Below are 23,584 nucleotides of genomic sequence, written 5' to 3'. Positions count from 1 at the left end.
TATTGTGTTGCTTCATTCTCATACCTTCTTTCTTTTTCTCCTCTCCTCTAACGCTTGACTCAATCTTCACCTTTCTCAGAAAGCCTCTGGAGATTCACATGACATTTTCCCTTCTCTGAATTTTCAAGGCATTTACAACTTCAGCCTTTGTATTCCAGCTTGTATTCATTGAGATTTAAAACATTTAATTGTATATATCTCTATCTCTGTACCTATCACTTTGTTACAATATACTCTCAGAATTGCTATTTTTCTTTTTACTGCTCCCAGGATTGGATATTCAGTAGGTGCCACGGGGAAAAGTGTTGTTTATTTTATTTTATTTTATTTTATTTTATTTGAGACAGGGTCTCACTCAGTTGCCCAGGCTGGAGTGCAGTGGTTCACTCTAGCCTCTACCTCCCAGGCTCAAGCGATCCTCCAACCTCAGCCTCCCAAGTAGCTGGGACTATAGGTGCACTCAGCTAATTTTTTAAATTTTTAGTAGAGATGAGATCTCATTATATTTCCCGAGCTGATCTCAAACTCCTGAGCTCAAGCAGTCCTCCTGCCTTGACCTCCCAAAGATTACAGGCATGTAATTGCTGTAATTACAGCTGGGATTACAGGCATGAGCCACGGCAGCATGCCAGAAAAATAATTTTGTTAAAAAGAAATCAGATACGCCCGGGCATGGTGGCCCGGGCCTGTAACCCCAGCACTTTGGGAGGCCGAGATGGGTGGATCACCTGAAGTCAGGAGTTCGAGACTAGCCTGACCAATATGAAGAAACCCCGCCTCTACTAAAAATACAAAAACTAGCTGGGCGTGGTGGCACATGCCTATAATGCCAGCTACTTGGGAGGCTGAGGCAGGAGAATTGCTCGAACCTGGGAGGCGGAGGTTGCAGTGAGCCAAGATGGTGCCATTGCGCTTCAGCTTGGGCAATAGAGTGAGGCTCCATCTCCAAACAAAAAATCAGGTATAGAACAGGGTTCTTTTAGCTGAACACAGGCTTCTAACTGGTATTCAAGAACTATTGGGGTTCACCTCATGATACCTTTCTCTTGCCCCTGCCCACTCTTTTATATTCTATTAGAGTACAGCTTTAATTTTTTTTTTTTTTTTTTGAGAGGGAGTCTCGCTCTGTTGCCCAGGCTGGAGTGCAGTGGCACCATCTCGGCTCACTGCAAGCTCCGCCTCCTGGGTTCACGCCATTCTCCTGCCTCAGCCTCCCAAGTAGCTGGGACTACAGGCGCCCACCACCACGCCCGGCTAATTTTTTGTATTTTTAGTAGAGATGGGGTTTCACCGTTTTAGCCAGGATGGTCTCGATCTCCTGGCCTCGTGATCCGCCCGCCTCGGCCTCCCAAAGTGCTGGGATTACAGGCGTGAGCCACTGCGCCCGGCCCGCTTTAATTTTTTTAACAGCCAATCATGTCTTACACTGCTGTGTAAGTAGACAAGAAAAATAAAACTCTACCAAGGTAGAACCTGAACTTTTGGATTGAGAGGTCTTTCCTGACAGATTTGGGTTTGAACTCTGTAGGGTCCAGCCCTACAGGGCCTGTGGGTTTTCTCTTCGTGTGTGGAGACGAGAGATGGTAGAAATAAAGACACAAGACAAAGAGAAGACAGCTGGGCCCCGGGGACCACTACCACCAAGACACAGAGACTGGTAGTGGCCCCGAATGCCTGGCCACGCTGCTATTTATTGTGTACAAGGCAAGGGGGCAGGGTAAGGAGTGTGAGTCATCTCCAATGATAGGTAAGGTTACACAAGTCACGTGTCTGCCGGACAGGGGGCCCTTCCCTATTTGATAGCCGAAGCAGAGAGAGAGGGGACAGCTTACGTCATTATTTCTTCTGTGCGTTTCTCAGAAAGATCAAAGACTTTAATGCTTTTACTAGTTCTGCTACTGCTATCTAGGTACAGAGCGGAACAGGAAAGTGAACCAGGAGCATGACCGCTGAAGCACAGCATCTCAGGGAGAGGTTTAAGCCTCCGGTTGGCTGCGGGTAGGCCTGGCTGATGTCAGGCTTCCAACAAGAGGTGGTGAAGCAGAGTGTTCTCTAACTTCCTCAGGGAAAGGCCCGTCTGCTAAGTAACAGGTGCCTTCCCAGGCACTGGCGCTATGGCTAGTCCAAGGTCTGCTAAGTAATGGGTGCCTTCTTAGGCACTGGCATTACTGCTAGACCAAGGAGTCCTCTAGTGGCCCTGTGTGGGCGTGACAGAGGGCTCACACTCTTGCCTTCCGGTCACTTCTCACCGTGTCCCTTCAGCTCCTAACTCTGTATGGCCTGGTTTTCCTAAATTATAATTGTAAAATATAAGTTATTAATAAAAGTAATGCTACAAACTAATGATTAATAATATTCATATATAATCACATCTATATTCTATTTCTAATATAGCTATTCTTATTTTAATTATTTTCTTTATTATACTGGAACAGCTTTTGTCTTCGGTCTCTTGACTCGGCACCTGGGTGGCTTGCCGCCCACAGAACTCTTCTCCACTTCTTTTTTGTTTTGAGACAGAGTCTCGCTCTGTCACCCAGGTTGGAGTGCGATGGCGCGATCTTGGCTCACTGCAACCTTCGCCTCCCAGGTTCAAGCGATTCTCCTGCCTCAGCCTCCCGAGTAGCTGGGATTACAGAGGACTGCCAACACGCCCGGCCATTTTTTGTATTTTTAGTAGAGATGGGGTTTCACCATGTTGGCCAGGCTGGTCTCGAACTCCTGACCTCAGGTGATCCACCCGCCTCAGCCTTCCAAAGTGCTGGGATTACAGGCGTGAACCACCGCGCCTGGCTTATTTTAATTTTTTTACTTGTTTTTTCTTTTTAATAGTATTCTTGCTGTTATAGCACATCTTTTTAAACCTTTCATTTGTGTATAAAAAAACAGAGACTCAGGCTGGGTGCAGTGGCTCACGCCTGTAATCCCAGCACTTTGGGAGGCAGAGGCGGGTGGATCACCTGAGGCCAGGAGCTTGAGACCAGCCTGGCAACATGGTGAAACCTTGTCTCTACTAAAAAATACAAAAATTAGCCGGGCGTGGTGGTACACTCCTGTAATCCCAGCTACTGGGGAGGCTGAGGCAGGAGACTCTCTTGAACTCGGGAGGCAGAGGTTGCAGTGAGCCGAGATCGCACCACTGCACTCCAGCCTGGGCAATAGAGTGAGACACCATCTCGAAAAAAAAAAAAAAAAAAGAAAACAGAGACTCAGAGGCAGGGAGTGGTGGCACGTGCCTGTAATCCCAGCTACCAGAGGCAGAGGCAGAGGCAGGAGGACTGCTTGAGCCTAGGAGGTGGAGGCTGCACTGAGCTGTAATTGTGCCACTGCGGCACTCCAGCCTGGGCAAGGGCAAGATCCTGTCTCAAAAAAAAAAAAAAAAAAAAAAAAAGGAAAAGAAAAGAAAATAGATTTCTGGCCAAGTTAATAGAGCTTTACACGCTACTTTGCACTTATCAGGCACACACGTATTTGTTGAAAGAATGAGTTTGTTTTCAATCTTTCACGTACAAAGTTGTAATACACATTTGGAAAATATATCTTTCCAAACTTCGCCAGTATTTCTAGAGGATACATGTATTCCTAGAAGTAAAATTGCTGAGGTCAAAGAGTCGGCCATGTTTCGGAAAACTGCTATTGCGACCCAGTAGGCCCTCAATAGACAATTCCACTGCGAATTTATTTCTCGCGATGCCTTTCGGGAGTTGTAGTCTTTGCGATGCTTGCTGGGAATCGTGGTCTGAGCCAGTCTCAGGAAGCGGGCGTGGACTAACCCATTGCGCCCCGGGCTTTAGGACCCGGCGGGGCGCGGGGACACGGGAAGGGTCGGGGAAGTCGGGAGCGCGCCCGTGAGCCCGGAGCAGCGGCAGCGTCGGTGGCGTCGGGAGCGAGCGGGCCCGGGAACGGCGCGGTTGGTAGAGGAGGAGCCGCGGGCTCGGTAAGCGGCGGCGGCCCGGCCCGGCCCGGTCCTCGAACCTGACCAACCCTGCGGGTCCTGCCATACTAGGCCTTGGCCCCGAGGCGGTTCTGGGGGCGGGGCCTGCGCTGGCCGCGGGGACGACGAGGACGCGAGGGGAGAGGGAGGGAGGACGGCTGCTGAAGCTGCGTGTGCCGGGGAGGGCTGGGCCTGGGGGCGGCCGAACCTAGAGAGAAACGGCTTCGCTCTTCCAGCGGCCGGTCCCTCGGACCACCCGGTCCCTGTCTTGTCCCTCTCCCGCATCCCTGCGGGGCCTTCTGGCTTCCGAGGTGCTGACCTTTGACCCCGCCAGCTGCCCCGAGAGCCTCCTCTCCTGCTGTTCTTGGTCCTGGGGTGCGGGCGTAGGGCAAGGCACCTCTGAGAATCTCAGGGATAGAGGAAAGCGGGTTTGTGCGAAGTCTTCAGGTGTCCCGGAAGGGCTCCAGTCCTGTCCCTCTCCAGGCTCTGACAGGCTTTAACCCACTCTTCACACGGAATCAGTGAAGCTACTGTGTTTTCTTTGGGTTACTCGGCGAGAGCCCAGGAAAGGAACCTGTTCCCAGGAGGGTATAGGGAAGGAAAAAGTAGAGAGAAACCTGGTCCCCTGGAGAGGGAGAAGCTGAGGCGTGCTGCCCCTGGCGAATGGGGAAGCAGAAACTTGGGCCAGACCCAAATGTATGTCACTGGATCATCCGACCCTCCGCAGTTCTTCCTCTCCAGAAAGTTTTTTTTTTTATTTTATTTATTTATTTATTTTTTTTGAGACGGAGTTTCGCTGTTGTCGCCCAGTCTGGAGTGCAGTGGCATGATCTCGGCTCACCACAACCTCTGCCTCCGGGGTTCAAGCGATTCTCCTGCCTCAGCCTTGCGCTACCACGCCCAGCTAATTTTATATTTTTGGTAGAGACGGGGTTTCTCCATGTTGGTCAGGCTGGTCTCGAACTCCCAACCTCAGGTGATCCGCCCGCCTCGGCCTCCCAAAGTGCTGTGATTAAAGGCGTGAGCCACCGCGCCCGGCCGTTTTTTTTTTGTTTGTTTGTTTGTTTTGTTTTTTGTTTTTTTGAGACGGAGTTTCGCTCTCGTTGCCCAGGCTGGGGTGCAATGGCGTGATCTCGGCTCACTGCAACCTCCGCCTTCCAGGTTCGAGCGATTCTTCCCCGTCAGCCCCCCAAGCAGCTGGGATTACAGACGTGAGCTACCACGCCCGGCTAATTTTTGTATTTTTAGTAGAGACAGGGTTTCGCCATGTTGGCCAGGCTGGTCTCAAACTTCTGACCTCAGATGATTCACCCACCTCGATCTCCCAAAGTGTTCGGATTACAGGTGTGAGCCACTGCGCCCGACCAGAAAAAGTTTTGAGCTTAGTGAGAGCTTTTTCTTTGCTATCCTTTAGTTGCTTTGTAAACTAGGGTAAATATGATTTGTGTCCCTGCCGGTAACTTAGCAGGATTGGAATTATTTTGGGTGTACCTTAAGTTGGATTTGTGTGCACAATAGCTTCTATGTGAAGACTTTCAGGATATCAGATCACAGTCAAGGGAAAGAGGGATCCCTCTTGTTACGACTGTAAAGGGGGAATACCCATTTCAGTGACTAGAGAAGCCTTTAAGGTGTTTTCATTGGACTTTTAGGTATTATAATTTATTGTTCAACTTTTTTTTTTTTTTTTTTTTTTTTTTTTTTTTTGAGACGGAGTCTCGCTCTGTCGCCCAGGCTGGAGTGCAGTGGCATGATCTTGGCTCACTGCAACCTCCGCCTCTCGGGTTCCAGAGATTCTTCTGCCTTAGCCTCCTGAGTAGCTGGGACTACAGGCGCGCACCACCATGCCTGGCTAATTTTTGTGTTTTTAGTAATGACGGGGTTTCACCATATTGGCCAGGCTGGTCTCCAACTCCTGACCTCGTGATCCACCCGTCTCAGCCTCCCAAAGTGCTGGGATTACAGGAGTGAGTCACTGCCCCCAGCCGACTTGTTCAACATTTGGATAATTAAAACAAGGTGAAAACCTCAAAGCAGTCATTATGAAATTTGGAATCTCACACTGAGCACAGTTTAGGAATCTGTAACATTTGGGGAAAATGGCCAAAAATTGATCCAGGATATATGAGGGTGAACTGTTTATTCAACACATTTATTGAGCACTTACTATGTAACTTTGGGAGGCGGAGGCCGGCGGATCACAAGGTCAGGAGATCGAGACCATCCGGGCTAACATGGTGAAACCCCGTCTCTACTAAAAATACAAAAAATTAGCCGGGTGTGGTGGCGGGCGCCTGTAGTGCCAGCTACTAGGAGGCTGAGGCAGGAGAATGGCATGAACCCAGGAGGCAGAGCTTGCAGTGAGCCGGGATGGCGCCACTGCACTCCAGCCTGGGCGACAGAGCGAGTCTCCCTCTCAAAAAAAAAAAAAAAAAAAAGTATACAGTGTAATGGGAATACTGCCATTGCTTGGGAGAGTCAGGGAAATCTTTGCAGGGGGAGATACTTGAGTTGGGTGTTGAAGGATGAGTAGGAGATTGCACAAGTAAGAAAAGGCATTTTGACTCGGCCTGGTGGCTTATACCTGTAATCCTAGCACTTTGGGAGGCCTAGGCAGGTAGATTGCCTGAGCCCAGGAGTTTGAGACGAGCTGGCTCAACATGGCGAGACCCCATCTCTAAAAGAGAAAAGGCATTTCATTTGGAGAGAACAGTACTTGCAAAGGCTTGGTGAGGATGTGAGAGGAAAAAAAATTATTTTAAATCTCAGAAATTTGTCCCAAACAGGATGTGTGGTGGGGAAACTGCTAGGAGGTGAGACTGAAAAGAAAGTGGGGAGTCATTGGAATTTTTTTCTCTTTTTTTTTTTTTTTAGCTTCTGAGGAGTTTTTTTTAAGTTAGGGAGTGACAAATGCAGATTAAAGTAATGAAGAATGAGGCAGTAGACTAATTAGAGTTGTTGCAATTGACTGAGAGTCTGAAGAAAGTGTAGCTGTGGGAATGAAGAGGAGGGGATTTTGGAAATACTGTACTTCTGAGATTGATTCAACTTCTTAGGAAGAGAGTGGGCTAGGATTTCTAATTTGAGAGAGTGGATGTATGGGGATTTCATTGACAGGATATGGATTAGAAAAAGTAGAGCAGGTTTCCGAAGGTTAGGGTATGGAAAGAGGCATAGGGGATATGGTTTGGTATGCTGAGCTCAGGTTGCTTGTAGGATGTACTGATGGAGACCTTAGTAGGCAGCTGGAAGTGAGAGACCTGGTGAGTTTAATGTATTGGCACCAGCTTTGAGTGAGGGCATATATGAAAAAAGTCTTGGGGAAAAAAATAATGTTTATTTTATTTGTCTATAAGGAAGTAGCAGATTATGCACTTCCTCCACTTAATAGTGAGCTTCTCAAGGCAGGGACTGTAATTTAGTAATTTTTTGGTCCCTTTCTGTCTTACACTATGCTTATGTAATTTATAAGGTCTTAATAAGTGTTATTCAAGTAGCAGGAAATCAGTTTACTTTGCAAGATTGCAGGTACCTTTTGGGCTTCCTTTATGAAGATTATGGGGTCAGGCAAGGTGTCTCATGCCTGTAATCCCAGCACTTTGGGAGGCCGAGGCTGGTGGATTGCTTGAGCTCAAGAGTTCAAGATTAGCCTGGGCAAGATAGCAAAACCCTGTCTCTACAAAAAATACAAAAATTAGCTGGGTGTGGCAGTGTGAGCCTGTAGTCCCAGCTACTCAGGAGGCTGAGATGGGAGGGTCGTGTAAGCCCAGGAGGTTGAGGCTGCAGTGAGCTGTGATTGTGCCACTGCATTCCAGCTTGGGCAACAGAGGGAGACTGTCTTTCGATGGGGCGGGGGAGTGGGGGAAGAAGATGATTATGGGACTTTATCTTATAATTTTCATTTTATATTTAGGTGGTGTTCATGAGGCTTGTATAATTGAGCAGGGGAAGAAATGAGAAGATACGAGTGACGGTGTGCCGTTTGAAGAAGTTCAGGGCTGGAGCAGGAGAAAGTATTAATTTACAGGAATCTCCTGCTCATTGAGAAGATCTTACCATGAATTTTCATTCTGGGATGTGTCAGAAAATGTGGTTTCTAATCAGAATTTCCTGAAATACTGTCAATTTGGAGCTGGTTCCCCCTTCGGAAGGAGGAATGCCTTCCTTCTTGTGTAGGATAATTTGAAAGGAAACCAAAGGTGGTCATGTTTATTTAAATGAACGAGAGCTCATCTTCATTGATCATTTGTAACATTAGGCAAACTGAGTAGATGCTGATGGGACCAGATTAAATTGTCTTTTGTGAAGCTAGTTGACCTGTAGTAGGTACAGACTGGCTGATACCTGGGAATAGTCCCGGTTTTGCCATTTGCTTCTTAGTCTTGGGAAAGTCTCTGAGTTACTTCCATTTTCAGGTATAGGCTGAACACCCATTCTGAGGGGAGCATTGTCTAGAGCACACAAGCTATGGACCCTGCCTTGTAGTGGTTTGTGTGCTTCCTTAATCAGTCTGGTTCTGTCCTAGCTTCTAGAAAATAGGGATGATGCTTGTCAGGTGATGTCCTGAGTTGACTGACTTCTTTCTTTTTCTTTTTCTTTTTTTTTTTTTCTGAAATGGAGTCTCCCTCTGTTGCCCAGGCTGTAGTGCAGTGGCCCAGTCTTGGCTCACTGCAGCTTCCGCCTCTTGGGTTCAAGTGATTCTCCTGCCTCAGCCTCCTGAGTAGCTGGGATTACAGACCCCCTCCACCACACCCAGCTACTTTTTGTATTTTTAGTAGAGATGGTGTTTCACAGTGTTGGCCAGGCTGGTCTTGAACTCTTGACCTCAGATGATCCGCCGGCCTTGGCCTCCCAAAGTGCTGATATTACAGGCATGAGCCACTGCGCCCACTTGACTTTTCTTTCTTTCTTTTTTTTTTTTTTTGAGACAGAGTCTTGCTCTGTCGCCCAGCAGGCTGGAGTACAAGTGGCACAATCTTTGCTCACTGCAACCTCCCTCTCCCGGGTTCAAGTGATTCTCCTGCCTCAGCCTCTTGAATAGCTGGGATTACAGGTGCTTGCCACCATGCCCAGCTAATTTTTATATTTTTAGTAGAGGCAGGGTTTCACCATGTTGGCCAGGACAGCCTTGAATTCTTACTCTTAAGTGATCTGCCTCGGCCTCCCAAAGTGCTGAGATTACAGGCGTGAGCCACCATGCCTGGCCTTTTTTTTTTTTTTTTCTGAGATGGAGTCTTGTTCTGTCACCCAGGCTGGAGTGCAGTGGCGTGATCTCAGCTCAGCGCAACCTCTACCTCCCAGGTTCAAGCAATTCTCGTGCCTCAGCATCCCAAGTGGCTGGGACTACAGGCATGTGCCACCATGCCGACTAATTTTTGTATATTTAGTAGAGATGGGGTTTTACCATGTTGGCCAGGCTGGTTTCGAACTCCCGACCTCAAGTGATCCACCTGCCTTGGCCTCCAAGAGTGTTGGGATTACCGACTTGAGCCACCACATTTGGTGACTTTTCTTGGATAAAATGGGAGTGTTGATATTATGGATGTCAGTTTGGAGTTTCTATAGAAGTGTAACTTTAACTGAATCTTTTTATGTATGTATGTATGTATGTATGTATTTATTTATTTGAGACAGAGTCTTGCTCTGTTGCCCAGGCTGGAGCTGGAGTGCAGTGGCGTGATCTCGGCTTACTGCAAGCTCCACCTCTCGGGTTCAGCCATTCTCTTGCCTCAGCCTCCCGAGTAGCTGGGACTACAGGTGCCCACCACCACGCCTGGCTAATTTTTGTTTTTTTGTATTTTTAGTAGAGACAGGGTTTCACCATGTTAGCCAGGATGGTCTCAATCTCCTGACCTTGTGATCTGCCCTCCTCGGCCTCCCAAAGTGTTGGGATTACAGGCATGAGCCACGGCGCCTGGCTCTATTTTTTTTATTTTTTGAGACTGAGTCTGGCTCTATCGGCCAGGCTGGAGTACAGTGGCGCTATCTCAGCTCATTGCAACCACCGCCTCCCGGGTTCAAGTGATTCTCGTGCCTCAGACTCCCGAGTAGCTGGGATTACAGTGAATCTGGTTTTTAATGGTCTAGTTAGCTCCTGATGTTTTGCACTAACAGGACATTCTGATAGGGAGAAGCGCTACCAGAGAGAAAGATTTAATGGCTTTATCACTTACTAGTTGTGTTACTTTGGGCAAAGTAATATCCTCATTGTAAAAATAGGTTGGGGCCGGGTGCAGTGGCTCATGCCTGTAATTCTAGCACTTTGGGGGGCCTAGGTGGGAGGATTGCTTGAGCCAAGGAGTTTGAGACCAACCTGGGCAACATGGTGAAACTCAATCTCTACAAAAAATATGAAAAGTTAGCCAGGCCTGGTGGCATGTGCTTGTAGTTCCAGCTACCCAGGAGGCTGAGGTCAGAGGATCCCTGAGGCTGCAGTGAGCCGTGATTGTGCCACTGCACTTCAGCATTGAGACCCTATCTCAAAAAAAAAAAAAAAAAAAAAGGTTGCAGGCCCTACTCTATTTTTTTTCTTTCTTTTTTTTTGGAAACAGAGTCTCGCTCTATCCCCCAGGCTGGAGTGCAGTGGCGCGATCTTGGCTCACTGCAACCTCTGCCTCCTGGGTTCAAGCAATTCTCCTGCTTCAGCCTCCTGAGTAGCTGGGATTACAGGCACTTGCCACGATGCGTGGCTAATTTTTCTATTTTTAGTAGAGACGGGGTTTCTGCATGTTGGCCAGGCTGGTCTGGAACTCCTGACCTCAAGTGATCCGCCCGCCTCAGCCTCCCAAAGTACTGGGATTACAGGCGTGAGCCACCGTGCCAGCCCTATTTTCATTTTGGATCTATAGAATCCTTGGAGTGAACTAGCAGTAGAAATTCATTAAAATAGAAAGGGGTTATTTGCTTGTCTTAGAGCCAGTCTTTTGGATGGAAGTGGGGGAACCTGTCCCATGCTACTGAAAGAAGCTGTGCTAAGGAACCATGTGGAACAGTAGGATGTGATCTAGCAAGTGAGCTAAATACCTGGGGCTTTTAGAAAAGAAGAAAGAATGATGCCCACATTCTTCACAAAGGAAAAAAAAAAAAAGAAAGTGAGAGGCATATTAGGAGATAGCTTGAAGGGCTGGGGCTTGGAGATAGAAAAACTGCATTCTCCTTAAGTTCTTATAGTGCTAATGTTTACCTCCAGGTAGTATGTTAGGTCTTGCAGAGAGGCTTAGGGAGCAGGTAACTTTTGCGTAAAGGTTTTTTAAAAAACCCTGTATCTAGAGAAACTAGGGAATTTTTAGGAGATCAGGACAGGAGACTTACTGGAAAGTCAGGGTAGGAGACTATTGCTGGCTTGATATAAACATGTTGTCTCAGCTGGGTGGCTGAGCGGTGGCTCAGCCTGTAATCTCAGCACTTTGGGAGGCTGAGGCAGGTGGATAACTTAAGATGAGTTCGAGACCAGCCTGGCCAACTTGGTGAAGCCCTGACTCTACAAAAAAATACTAAAATTAGCTGGGTGTGGTGGCATGCGCCTGTAGTCCCAGCTACTTGGGAGGCTGAGGCAGGAGAATTGCTGGAACCCAGGAAGCGGAGGTTGCAGTGAACTGAAATCGTGCCATTGCACTCCAGCCTGGGCGACACAGTGAGACACTGTCTCAAAATGAAACAAAACAAAAACGTGTTGCCTCCTTTGTATATTGGGTGAATGGCTCATGGTCAGATAATGGTAATATTTTCTTTGACTTAGCCACAACTCTTGGACAGATAGCTACATAAGATTTTCATCTCCATCACTAAGTATTGTGGATACTATAGTCAGTGTGTCTTGTAGTGATCTTCTTTCACATATGGGGAAATGGGCTACAGTCCCAAAGGAAGTGTGATTTAATGTGGGGAGAATGATATGTGGTAAGGTGAGTGTTGCTTCAACGCCCTTTTTAGAGACTGCAGAGGTTTCATTTATTCTGTCAGTATCATCTGTCTAGATACTCCTTCCTTTTCCAAGTCTGGTTTAAGGCTGGGATGAGTACTTCTCAAACTTTAATGGTCATCAGAATTACTTGGGGCAGGGTTTTTTAACCTCTTTGATATTGACATGTTGGGCTGGATAATTCTTTGTTGTGGGAGGCTGCCTCGAGTATTGTATGATGTTTAACAGCATCCCTGGCCTCTACCTAGTAGGTGCCCGTAGTACCTCCTCTCCCAGTTGTGACAATCAAAAATGTCTCCAGACATTGACAAATGTCCCCTGGGAGGCAAAATTGCACCAGTTGAGAATCAGTGATCTGGAGTGATTGTTAAAAATGTAGACCCAAGCTAGGCACTGTGGCTTATGCCTGTAATCCCAGCACTTTGGGAGGCCAAGTGGGCAGATCACTTGAGCTCAGGAGTTTTGAGACCAGCCTGGGCAACATGGTGAAATCTCGTTTCTACAAAAAAATGCAAAAATTAGCCAGGTGTGGTGGTGCGTGCCTGTAGTCCCAGCTACTTGGGAGGCTGAGGTGGAAGGATCACTTGAGCCTGGGATGCGGAGGTTGCCGTGAGCCGAGATCATGCCACTGCACCCCAGCCTGGGTGACAGAGTGAGAGGTTGTCTCTCAAAAAAAAAAAAAAAAAAAAAGTTTGGTTCAATAGAATGGTAGGAAGGCTTAAGAATTTACATATTTAGGAGGCACCCCAGGAGATTCTGAAGTAGGGGATCACAGCTCATCAGTATTAAAACATACTCCCTCCTAAGCTGAGGATTGTACAGACTCTTACTTGACTTGTTTTCCATTTCTTTTTTCTGTCCTGTTTTATAGTATCTTTCTATTCATTATAAAGTTGAGGGAGAATTATCCTCAGAACACTGACTATACTCAATTAAAATAGTGAAAAAAAATTAAAAATCCTCAAAGATAGTGGGAGAGTTTAAAAAAAAATCAATTAAATCCTGTAGTGGACATTAGGGTGTTTTATCCTTAAAAAAATTACCATGTTGGATACATCTATCAACTTGACTAGACACTCAGATTCTTCTCCTGTTTTTCCCTCCAAGTTTTCTGCCATTCCTGTGAATTTGTCTATTTCTCTCTGTTTCACTTTACTATTACCTACATTTACAGACAGATGTATATACTTCAGACAATTATCTTTTACTTTCTACCATGGCACCTTCATCCACTGACAAACTAGAGTGGTGGCTACTCAAGATATCTAGACATTTCACAGTTTGTTCATTAAAGCCAATGAGTACATACTCCCCCTTACTCACCTAGAACCTCTTCACAGTTTCTCTGTAGGCCCTCAGCTTTGTTTATGTATAGATGACTCTGCTCCTGCTCATTCCTCTGCCTTTTGAGATACAGTATAGCATAGTGGAGAAGAACAGGAACTCTAATATCAGGCTGCCTGGGTTTGAGTCCCCACACTCACTTATCTGGACAAGTTTATTTTCTTTTCAATTTTTCTTTTTTTGAAATGGAGTTTCATTCGTTGCCCAGGCTGGAGTGTAGTGGTGCAATCTCGGCTCACCGCAACCTCCGCCTCCTGGGTTCAAGCGATTCTCCTGTCTCAGCCTCTCGAGTAGCTGAGATTACAGGCATGCGCTACCATGCCCGGCTAATTTTGTATTTTTATTAGAGATGGGGTTTCTCCATGTTGGTCAGGCTGGTCTCAAACTCCTGACCTCAGGTGATCCGCCTGCCTCGGCCTCCAAAGTGCTGGGATTACAGGTGTGAGCCACCAATCTGGCCCATCTTTTCTTTTCTTTTTCTTTTTTTTTCTTTTTCTCTTTTCTCTTTCTCTCTCTTTTCTCTCTTTCTCTCTTTCTTTCTCTCTCTCCCTCTCTTTCTCTCTTTTTCTCTCTTTCTTTTCCAGTTCATGCTTTAGTTTTCTCATTGTAAACTTTCTGGATCATAGGGTTGATATGAGGATAAAATGAATTAATATATATAAAGTGCTTAGAACAGTGCCTGGTACATAATAAGAGCTAAATAGACTCTGGTTGTTATTTTATTTTTATTTTTTTTGAAATGGAGTTTAACTGTTGTTGCCCAGGCTGGAGTGCAATGGTGCGATCTTGTCTCACTGTAACCTCCTCCACCTGACTTCAAGCGATTCTCCTGCCTCAGCCTCCTGAGTAGCTGGGATTACAGGAATGCGCCACCATGCCCGTCTAATTTTTTGTATTTTTAGTAGAGATGGGGTTTCTCCATGTTGGTTAGGCTGGTCTCGAACTCCCAACCTCAAGTGATCCACCTACCTCGGCCTCCCAAAGTGCTGGGATTACAGGTGTGAGCCACCGTGCCTGGCCCTCATTCAATATTTTCTATGTAACTTACTCACATTGCTTCATGTATCAGTAATGGGCTCTTGTAAATTTCTATGTGGTATTCTATTGTATGACTGTATCATAATTGTCCCATTTACTGCTGATGGATATTTGGATTCTTCTTATATATTAAAAAAATTCACAAACACAAAAGACCCACTTTAATAAACTTTACAAAAACATTTCAGAAAAGGAATGTTTATGCTCTGTTTAGGCACGGTGGCATTTCTGTTTCCTGAACACGCCAAGTGCATTCAAATCTTGAGGTCTTTGCACTTGACATTCCATCTCGAACAATTTTCCCAAGATTTTTACTTGCCTGGTTTCTTCCTGTTATTTCAGATCTTAGCCCAAGTGCCATTTCCTCAAAGAGGCCTACTTTAATCTCCCAGTTGAGAGTAGTCCCCTTTGCAATTTGTCTTCAGGGCCCTTATCACTGTCTCAGTTTATCTTATTTGTTGTCTGTTTCCCTTCTACTGGAATGAAAATTCTGTGAGAGCAGGGATCTTTTCTGTCATGTTTACTGCTGTGTTCCCAGTGCCTGTGCCTAAAAGGTACTCAAAAAAAAGTTGTCGAATGAATGAGTGAATAAATGTCTGATCTGTACATATTTTTTCCCCCTAAACTATTTACTTTTGTTTCGCTCTTTTTTTTTTTTTTTTTTTTTTGAGACAAGGGCTGGCTCTGTTGCTCAGGCTGGATGCAGTGATGTTAACTCACTGCAACCTTTGCCTCCTGGGCTCAAGACATCCTCCTGTTTCAGCGTCCCGAGTATCTGGGATTACAGGCTCCCGCCATCACGCCTGTCTAATTTTCATATTTTTAGTAGAGACAGGGTTTTGCCATGTTGCCCAGGCTGTTCTCGAACTCCTGAGCTCATGTGATCTGCCCGCCTCGGCTTCCTAAAATGCTGGGATTACAGATGTGAGCCACCACGCCTGGTGTGCACATTTACTTTTATTCATTTTCCTTCTTTCCCCTTCCTTTTTTCTTTTCTTCTCTTCTTTTCCTTCTATACTGGTTGAAGTATTTTAGGATGTTTACCTTAGCATCTAGCTATAACATTGTTTTTGTTTGCCTCAATGTGAAGAGAGGGTGATACTTGGTGACAGTCCGTTACAAATGTGAACCTAAGGCTGGGTGCAGTGGCTCACGCCTGCAATTCTAGCACTTTGGGAGGCTGAGGCAGGTGGATTGCTTGAGTTTGAGACCAGCCAGGGCAACATGGCAAAATCCTGTTTCTATAAAAAATACAAAAAATTAGCTGGGTGTGGTGGCGTGCACCTATAGTTCTAGCTACTTGGGAGGCTGAAGCGGGAGGATGGCTTGAGCCCAGGAGGTGGAGGTTGCAGTAAGCTGAGATCATGTCACTGCATCCAGCCTGGACAACAGAGCCAGACTCTGTCTCAAAAAAAAAAAAAGGCCGGGCACGGTGGCTCATGCCTGTAATCCCAGCACTTTGGGAGGCCAAGGCGGGTGGATCACGAGGTCAGGAGATCAAGACCATCCTGGCTAACATGGTGAAACCCCGTCTCTACTAAAAATACAACAAAATGAGCCAGGTGTCTCAGCTACTGGGGAGGCTGAGGCGGGAAAATGGCGTGAACCTAGGAGGCGGAGCTTGCAGTGAGCTGAGATGGCGCTGCTGCACTCCAGCCTGGGCGACAGAGCGAGACTCTGTCTCAAAAAAAAAAAAAAAAAAAAAAAAAAAAATTAGCTGGGTGTGGTGGCACACATCTGTAGTCCCAGCTACTCACAAGGCTGAGGCACAAGAATTACTTAAACCCAGGAGGCGGAGGTTGCAGTGAGCCGAGATTGCACCACTGCACTCCAGCCTGGGTGACAGAGTGAGACTCTGTCTCAAAAAACAAAAAAAGGTTGGATAACTTGTATCTTCCAGAGAGAAGTGACAGCAGCTCACGTGGCTAACAGTCTTTCAGGTTTAGGAATAAAAGCCTTCATTGATTTACCATTCAGTTGAGGGGATTTGAAACCATTTGTAAGTTTGATAGTAGGTGAAATTAGTATTGAAAAGTTGCCTGATTCTTTTTTATAATTTTTCTATGTCTTATGTCTGAGACACTGCCTTAAAGCCTAAACTGACATTTCTGTGGGATTACTGTACCTTTGCTGTATTTGCTTCTTTGCCAGAAGGATTTAAAAGCTTGGATCAACAGGGGTCATAGCATAGTCACAGAATGTTTCTTTCTCTCCTTTATTATCCCATAGCATTTTCTTTGTACTTCTACTCCATTTATTTCTCATGATTTGCTTTGCACTATGGGTTGTTATGTGTCTGTCTGTGCCAGTAGATTATGAGCTCCCAGAGAATCAAGTCTGGAGTTTCCTCTCTTTAATCCTATAGTGCCTAAACTAGGGCTTTAGGTGCTTTTTATATATTTGTGGTATTTCAGTGATGCTGAGAGAATCATTAGATAATAGTCTGGTTCAATCCTCTTGTTTTACTTGTGAGGAAACTGAGAAGCACAGTAACTTGTCCATGTCGCCGAGTTGGTTGGGAGACCTGTGTTCTAATCTCAGTTCTGCTGGTTGCTTGTTCCATTATGCCTTGCAATTTCTCAGCTGATGCTGGTTCTCTCCTCTGGGAAGGAGGGGGATGGTTGTGAAATAGGAAAAAAGTGCTTGAGAATGTACAGATTACACTCACATTACTGATGTGCTGCAACTTTCTGCTCTACCAATCAGATATTTTACTTTTTCTTAGAGATGGAGTTTCACTCTTGTTGCCCAGGCTGGAGTGCAGTGGCGCAATCTCGTCTCACCGCAACCTCCACCTCCCAGGTTCAAGCGATTCTCCTGCCTCAGCCTCCTGAGTGGCTGGGATTACAGGCATGAGCCATCATGGCTGGCTAATTTTGTATTTTTAGTAGAGACGGGGTTTCTGCATGTTGGTCAGGCTGATCTCGAACTCCCAACCTCAGGTGATCCGCCCACCTTGGCCTCCCAAAGTGCTGCGATTACAGGCATGAGCCACTGCACCCGGCCGATATTTTACTTTCAAAATTAGGAGCATAGGCTTAATTTCTGAGACCCAAGGAAAAAGTTTTGTTAGAGTTCTATAGTTCTCCCAGTCTGCCACCTTAGAAACTCCCTGGGTAGGAGTGCTGGCAGGAGGAGAAGACTTTATGTTGTCATTTTCCAGTCACATTTCAGGCAGCTTGGGTGGTAAATTTCAGTTGCCTGTGATGACAGAGAGTAATGAGTTGAGGCCTTGGCTGATTTTCCTGCTGCTCCACATGGAAGGAGTAAAATGATGAAAAGAATTTAATTTCTTAGGAAATTTGGTAGTTTGGATTGGAATTGTTTTTCCCTCCTCTCCTGTTCCCTTTGCTTATTAGAAAGTATTGATTCTGAAATAGAGAAAGTGAATTTATTAGATTTGGGGTGGACATTGATTAGCTGTAACCCAATTATAAATCCTCAGAAGGGGATATTTGTAAACATGTACTTATCACGTCTAAGAACTTGTGGTTCCCACTCTTACTGCTAATCAACTGGTTGAAGCTGAGCACAGGCAAGATCCATATCCGCTAAGTTTAGAATTGCATTGCTTTTGATTTATTCTAATAGGATTCTCTTGATTTCCAATTTATTTTTCCTGGATAAGGACATCTTCCTCTTGACAACATGTTTAAAAGACATGTTGAATGGAGGCTGTATTTCATGCTTTAAGGAAAAGCCATGATCAATACAATGTAAATTGTCCCAAAGAGTCTTCTCTTTTCGTTATTGTTATTATTTTTTTCATCAGTTTTCTCTGGACCATAACAGAATTTGAGGGCTAAATTAAGCCTCGATAGAGATATGTCTTAGTAAAATTTTAGGTCAGGCTGGGGACAGTGGCTCACGCCTGTAATCCCAGCAATTTGGGAGGCCGAGGCAGGCGGATCATGAGGTCAGGAGTTTGAGAGCAGCCTGGCCAACATAGTGAAACCCCGTCTCTACTAAAGATACAAAAAATTAGCCAGGGATGGTGGTACACACCTGTAATCCCAGCTACTTGGGAGGCTGAGGCAGGAGAATCACTTGAACCTGGGAGACAGGTTTCAGTCAGCTGAGATCACGCCATGGTACTCCAGCCTGGGTGACAGGGTGAGACTCCATATCAAAAAAAAAAAAAGTCTAAAAATAAAATAAAAATATCTAGTTGGAGAAATTTACTGTGCTTTAGTGTATGCTCAGAGATGAATCTCCTCTTTTTGCTATATGTGTTAGAGAAGGACAATGTCTAAGATACAATCTTTTGTACTATTGGATACATCTCTTCCTTAAACAAAATTTTGATTTTGATCAGAAAGATAGTGCACATTTTCCAAAAGTCACTGATCAAAATTAGTTCTGCTGTGTCGGTTTTGTCTGGAAGTAAAATCTGGCCTCTCCCTATCTCACATACTTGTCATTGGATGAGATTAAGTTTCATATCTAGAGCGTAGGATTTAAAGGAAAGAGAGGAACTTTGTTAATAATGAAAAGAACCTGGGAGGTGAAGGGAATATGTGTAAATTCGCAGTAAAGACCTGTGGGATTTCGGGTTCTCAATTGAAAAAAAAAAATCGAGAATTCCTTGAAGCAAGATGGGAACATTTGGCCATGATTCATGAAACTACTTTTATATAGAATTGAAAAATACCTTGGAGTTTGATCTGCAATAGTGTTTTACGTACATATATATATATAATATATATATATACGTACACACAATTAAATTTGAAAGTAGTATATTACTCTATTCAGTTATTTTAAAATCAGATTTTTTTGGCCTCTTAGCTGCTATTTTCTGCCTTGGGTCTCTTTCCAGAGGAATTTCTAAAGACAGTCAAGTGCAGTGTGATTTATGAGGCAGTGAAGGCCAAGTACTTTGCAGTGATGAGGACCTACTTACTTTGGGGAAATCAATGAAGCACATCAGTCTGCAGCACACTTCCTGCCTTAATGGTCCTAAGCTCGATCAATATTTGAAATTTAACTTCACCATCAGTCTGTGGGCAGTGTGTGCTTTGCTGCCTTCCTTCCATCAACCTCAAATATATGGCCAGACCTATTACAGATGGAGCGAGTTACACTTTTGTGTTTGGTTTTGGATCTGCTTTAAGCCTTGTCCACTGGCACATTTTAAGAATGTAAAATGTGTTGTGCTGTTGGCCAAGTAATGATTTAAACCTTGACATTACCTAGTCAGGGAGGGGAGTGTTGGACAGATGCACAAGCTCTGTAGCATGGTTGTTTATCAGTTCTTCCTAAACGTTTTCTCATTAAGTGGTACGTCAGTGACTCCAGCACCTTGGAGAGCATTCTGGCACTGACTGGCTTTCTTTTCTTTTCTAAGATTTAATTTTTTTAGAGCTGTTTTTAGGTTCACAGCAAAATTGAAAGGAGAGGGCAGAGATAGCCCATACGTCTGCTTCCTTCACACATGCGTTGCCTCCTCTATTGACAACATCCCCCACTAGAGTGGCATTTGTTATAAATGATGAACTTACATTCATATATTGTTACCACCCAAAGTCCACAGTTTACATTAGGATTCACTCTTGGTGTTGTATATTCTATGGGCTTGGACAAATGTATGACATATATCTGCCATTATAGTATCATACTGAGTATTTTCACTATTCTAAAATGTGACTTTCTGTTCACAGATTCTCTAACCATGGCACAGGTAGAGAAACGTGGAGGTTTGCTCCGGAAATCTTCAGCCTCCAAAAAACCACTGAAGGAAAAAGTGGTGCTGATGTATGATGAGATCTTCATGGTAAGGCCTGCAGCCTTGTTGTGTACAGCTTGAGTCTTTAGTTTCTTAGTCCAAGATGAGAAATACCCTTACCTCTGCCTGCTACCTTCAGGTTCCTTGGGGGATGTGGGACGGGGGAGAGAAAGAGGGTTTGAGGGCAAAAATGAAAGCTGTCAGAGTAGAGATTATAATCATGTATGTATTAATATAGGTTGTTATTGTGTTGTCCTTATAGGTTGTTGCCATGAGCCAGGTAAAACAATTGAAAGGAGGGAGGAAGGCTGGGGAAGCTCCTTTTCTGAATATTTTAAAGAAAGACTTGCTCTCCTTATGCTCTAACTTAGGGCTGTCTTATCCTAGATGTCTCATGGTTTCTTTTGGACCTAGAATTCTATAATTCAGATACTTTTAAAGGATACATTATTATATTCCATCTCAAGTTGTTGGTAAAGGAAATAATTACTTAGGACTATCTCATTCCCCAACTATAGGGGATAACTGAGGAATTATTAGTAATTGGGTGGGGGATTTCTTTGGGTCTTCAGAACTGATTGGTCCAAGCCTATATTGTAAAATATACCCTATCAGGGGCTGGGCGCGGTGGCTCCCACCTGTAATCCCAGCACTTTGGGAGGGTGAGGTGGGTGGATCACAAGGTCAAGAGTTCGAGACCAGCCTGACCAACATGGTGAAACCCCGTTTCTACTAAAAATACAAAACTTAGCCGGGCATGGTGGTGCGCTCCTGTAATCTCAGCTATTCGGGAGGCTGAGGCACAAGAATCTCTTGAACCCGGGAGGCAGAGGTTGCAGTGAGCCGAGATTGTGCCACTACACTCCAGCCTGGGCAACAGAGTAAGACCCTATCTCAAAAAAAAAAAAAAAACCACTATCAAGGAAGATTAATTAGATATGCTGCAGGGGTACTTGCCTTCTGAAATTCTGGTCATAAGTAGTACGCATAAAGTAGAATAATACTTACAAAAAGAATTACTGGCTGGGTGTAGTGGCCCATGCCTGTAATCCTAGCACTTTGGGAGGCTGAGTGGGTGGATCTCTTGAGCCCAGGAGTTCAAGACCAGCCTGGGCAACATGGCAAAACCTCATCTCTACAAAAAAAATACAAAAATTATCCAGGTGTGGTGGAGTGTGCATGTAGTCCCAGCTACTTGGGAGGCTGAAGTGGGAGGATTGCTTAAGCCCAGGAGGTCAAGGCTGCAGTGAACTGTGATCATGCCACTGCGTTCTAGCTTGGGCAAGAGTGAGACCCTATCTCAAAAAAAAAAAAAAAAAAAGACCATATATTGGGTTTCTATTATGTGCCTGGAGCATTCTAAATGTATCACTAAATATAGAGGAGTTCTAATTCTGACAGGAATTCTGTGAGGGCACTGGTAGTATCCTCATTTAACAGATGAAGTAATTTGAGATCTCTGCTGGAAGGTGATGGAGCTGTGATTTGAATCCTGGTGCCTGATTCCAAAGCCATGACTAAGAATAAATAATTCAGTCCACTAAAATACCTAACTTTGGCAAGCCTTGGAAACAGAGTGCAGAAGATTAATACAGATTGCCCAGGCCAGTACAAGCAGCTATACAGAGAAAATAAGTAGGTGCTAGGATCCTATTAGGATTCTTTTGGCTGGGCGTGGTGGCTCATGCCTGTAATCTCAGCACTTTGGGAGGCCGAGGCGGGCGGATCACGAGGTCAGAAGATCGAGACCATCCTGGCTAACATGGTGAAACCCTGTCTCTACTAAAAATACAAAAAATTAGCTGAGCATGGTGGTGGGCGCCTGTAGTCCCAGCTACTTGGGAGGCTGAGGTAGGAGAATGGCATGAACCAGGGAGGTGGAGCTTGCAGTGAGCTGAGATCGCGCCACCGCACTCCAGCCTGAGCGACAGAGCGAGACTCCATCTCAAAAAAAAAAAAAAAAAAAAAAAGGATTCTTTCTTTCTTACGCAAGCTTGGTGTATACAACTCCTGCTTGAGTGAGCTTTGGGGATGGGAAGTGCCAGTTCCATGAATTCCCTCAGTTTCATTTGTAGACAATACAGTGATATTACAGAAGTGTGAGGGTCAAACTGTGACCTCTGCTTGGGAGCAGGACTTGAGAGAAAGTGATAGATAGAATCCATTAAGTGGCTGGGCGTGGTAGCTCACACCTGTAATCCCAGCTACCCTGGGAGGCTGAGGTGCATGGATTGCTTGAGGCCAGAAGTTTGAGACCATCTCGGGCAACATATCGAGACTCCCCTCTCTAATAACAAAATTAAGTGGGTGTAGTGGTATGTATCTGTAGTCCCAGGTAGTACCAGCTACTCCTAGCTACTATAGGAGGCTGAGGTGGGAGGATCCCTTGAGCCCAGGAGTTCAAGGCAGCAGCTAGCTATAATTGCACCATTGCATCCAGCCTGGGTGACAGAGTGAGAACTTGTCTCTAAAATAAGTAAATAAATAAAATAAATAATTAATTTAAAAATGAGGACGTTGTGAGAAGGCCAGAGATGTTGCTTCTTTATGCCATTCTCAATTAAAAATCCAGAAGAGGCTAGGTGTGGTGGCTCACGCCTGTAATCCCAGCAGTTTGTGAGGCCAAGGGGGGCAGATCACATGAGGTCAGATGTTTTGAGACCAGCCTGGCTAAGGTAGTAAAACCCCATGTCTACTAAAAATGCAAAAATTAGCTGGGCGTGGTGGTGCATGCTTATAATCCCAGCTATTTATGTGAGTCCAAGGCAGGAGAATCGCTTGAACCCGGGAGGCAGAGGTTGCAGTGAGCTGAGATCTTGCCATTGCACTACAGCCTGGGTGACAGAGCAAGAATCCATCTCAAAAAAAAAAAAAAAAGAAAACAAAATCCAGAAGAGATTATTAATATTTTATTAGATCAGGACTTAACTACTGATGACATTAGTTACTGGTAGTAATTTTATGCTGTTTTATTTTAATTAATTAATCAATTATTTATTTATTTATTTATTTTGAGATGGTGTCTTGCTCTGTCGCCCAAGCTGGAGTGCAGTGGTGTGATCTCGGCTCACTACAGCCTCCACCTCCTGGGTTCAAGCAATTCTCCTGCCTCAGCCTCCCAAGTAGCTGGGATTATAGGCGCATGCCACCATGCCTGGCTAATTTTTGTTTTGTTTTCTTTCTTTTTTTTTTTTTATTGGTCATTCTTGGGTGTTGGCAGGGTCATAGGACAATAGTGGAGGGAAGGTCAGCAGATAAACAAGTGAACAAAGGTCTCTGGTTTTCCTAGGCAGAGGACCCTGTGGCCGCAGTGTTTGTGTCCCTGGGTACTTGAGATTAGGGAGTGGTGATGACTCTTAACAAGCATGCTGCCTTCAAGCATCTGTTTAACAAAGCACATCTTGCACCGCCCTTAATCCATTTAACCCTGAGTGGACACAGCACATGCCCCAGAGAGCACAGGGCTGGGGGCAAGGTCACAGATCAACAGCATCCCAAGGCAGAAGAACCCCTCCCAGTACAGAACAAAATGAAGTCTCCCATGTCTACTTCTTTCTACACAGACACAGCAACAATCTGATTTCTCTAGCTTTTCCCCACCTTTCCCCCTTTTCTATTCCAC

At 45.2% G+C, this 23,584-nt stretch overlaps 1 protein-coding gene across 12 annotated transcripts in view; it reads left to right on the top strand.

Annotated features, from left to right (window-relative positions):
• The first annotated feature begins 3,731 nt into the window (after positions 1–3,731).
• ARMH3 (armadillo like helical domain containing 3) overlaps positions 3,732–23,584 on the top strand; it is a 212,796-nt gene continuing 192,943 nt past the window's right edge. For 2 of the 12 annotated variants that reach the window (XM_034931350.3, XM_034931349.3), the window contains exons 1-2: positions 3,745–3,937; positions 19,898–20,010. In XM_034931350.3, the coding sequence (XP_034787241.2) occupies positions 19,909–20,010 (102 nt within the window). In that variant the 5' untranslated portion in view covers positions 3,745–3,937; positions 19,898–19,908. Of the gene's footprint in view, positions 3,938–19,897; positions 20,011–23,584 lie in introns of all 12 variants that reach the window. The other 10 variants (XM_063607865.1, XM_034931347.3, XM_034931352.3 and 7 more) reach the window with 8 other exon arrangements.

This window comes from Pan paniscus, chromosome 8 (genome assembly GCF_029289425.2).
Source record: "Pan paniscus chromosome 8, NHGRI_mPanPan1-v2.0_pri, whole genome shotgun sequence".
Taxonomy (NCBI): domain Eukaryota; kingdom Metazoa; phylum Chordata; class Mammalia; order Primates; family Hominidae; genus Pan; species Pan paniscus.
Note: the sequence above shows the minus strand (reverse complement) of the source record. Positions and strands in the feature narration are given on the sequence as shown.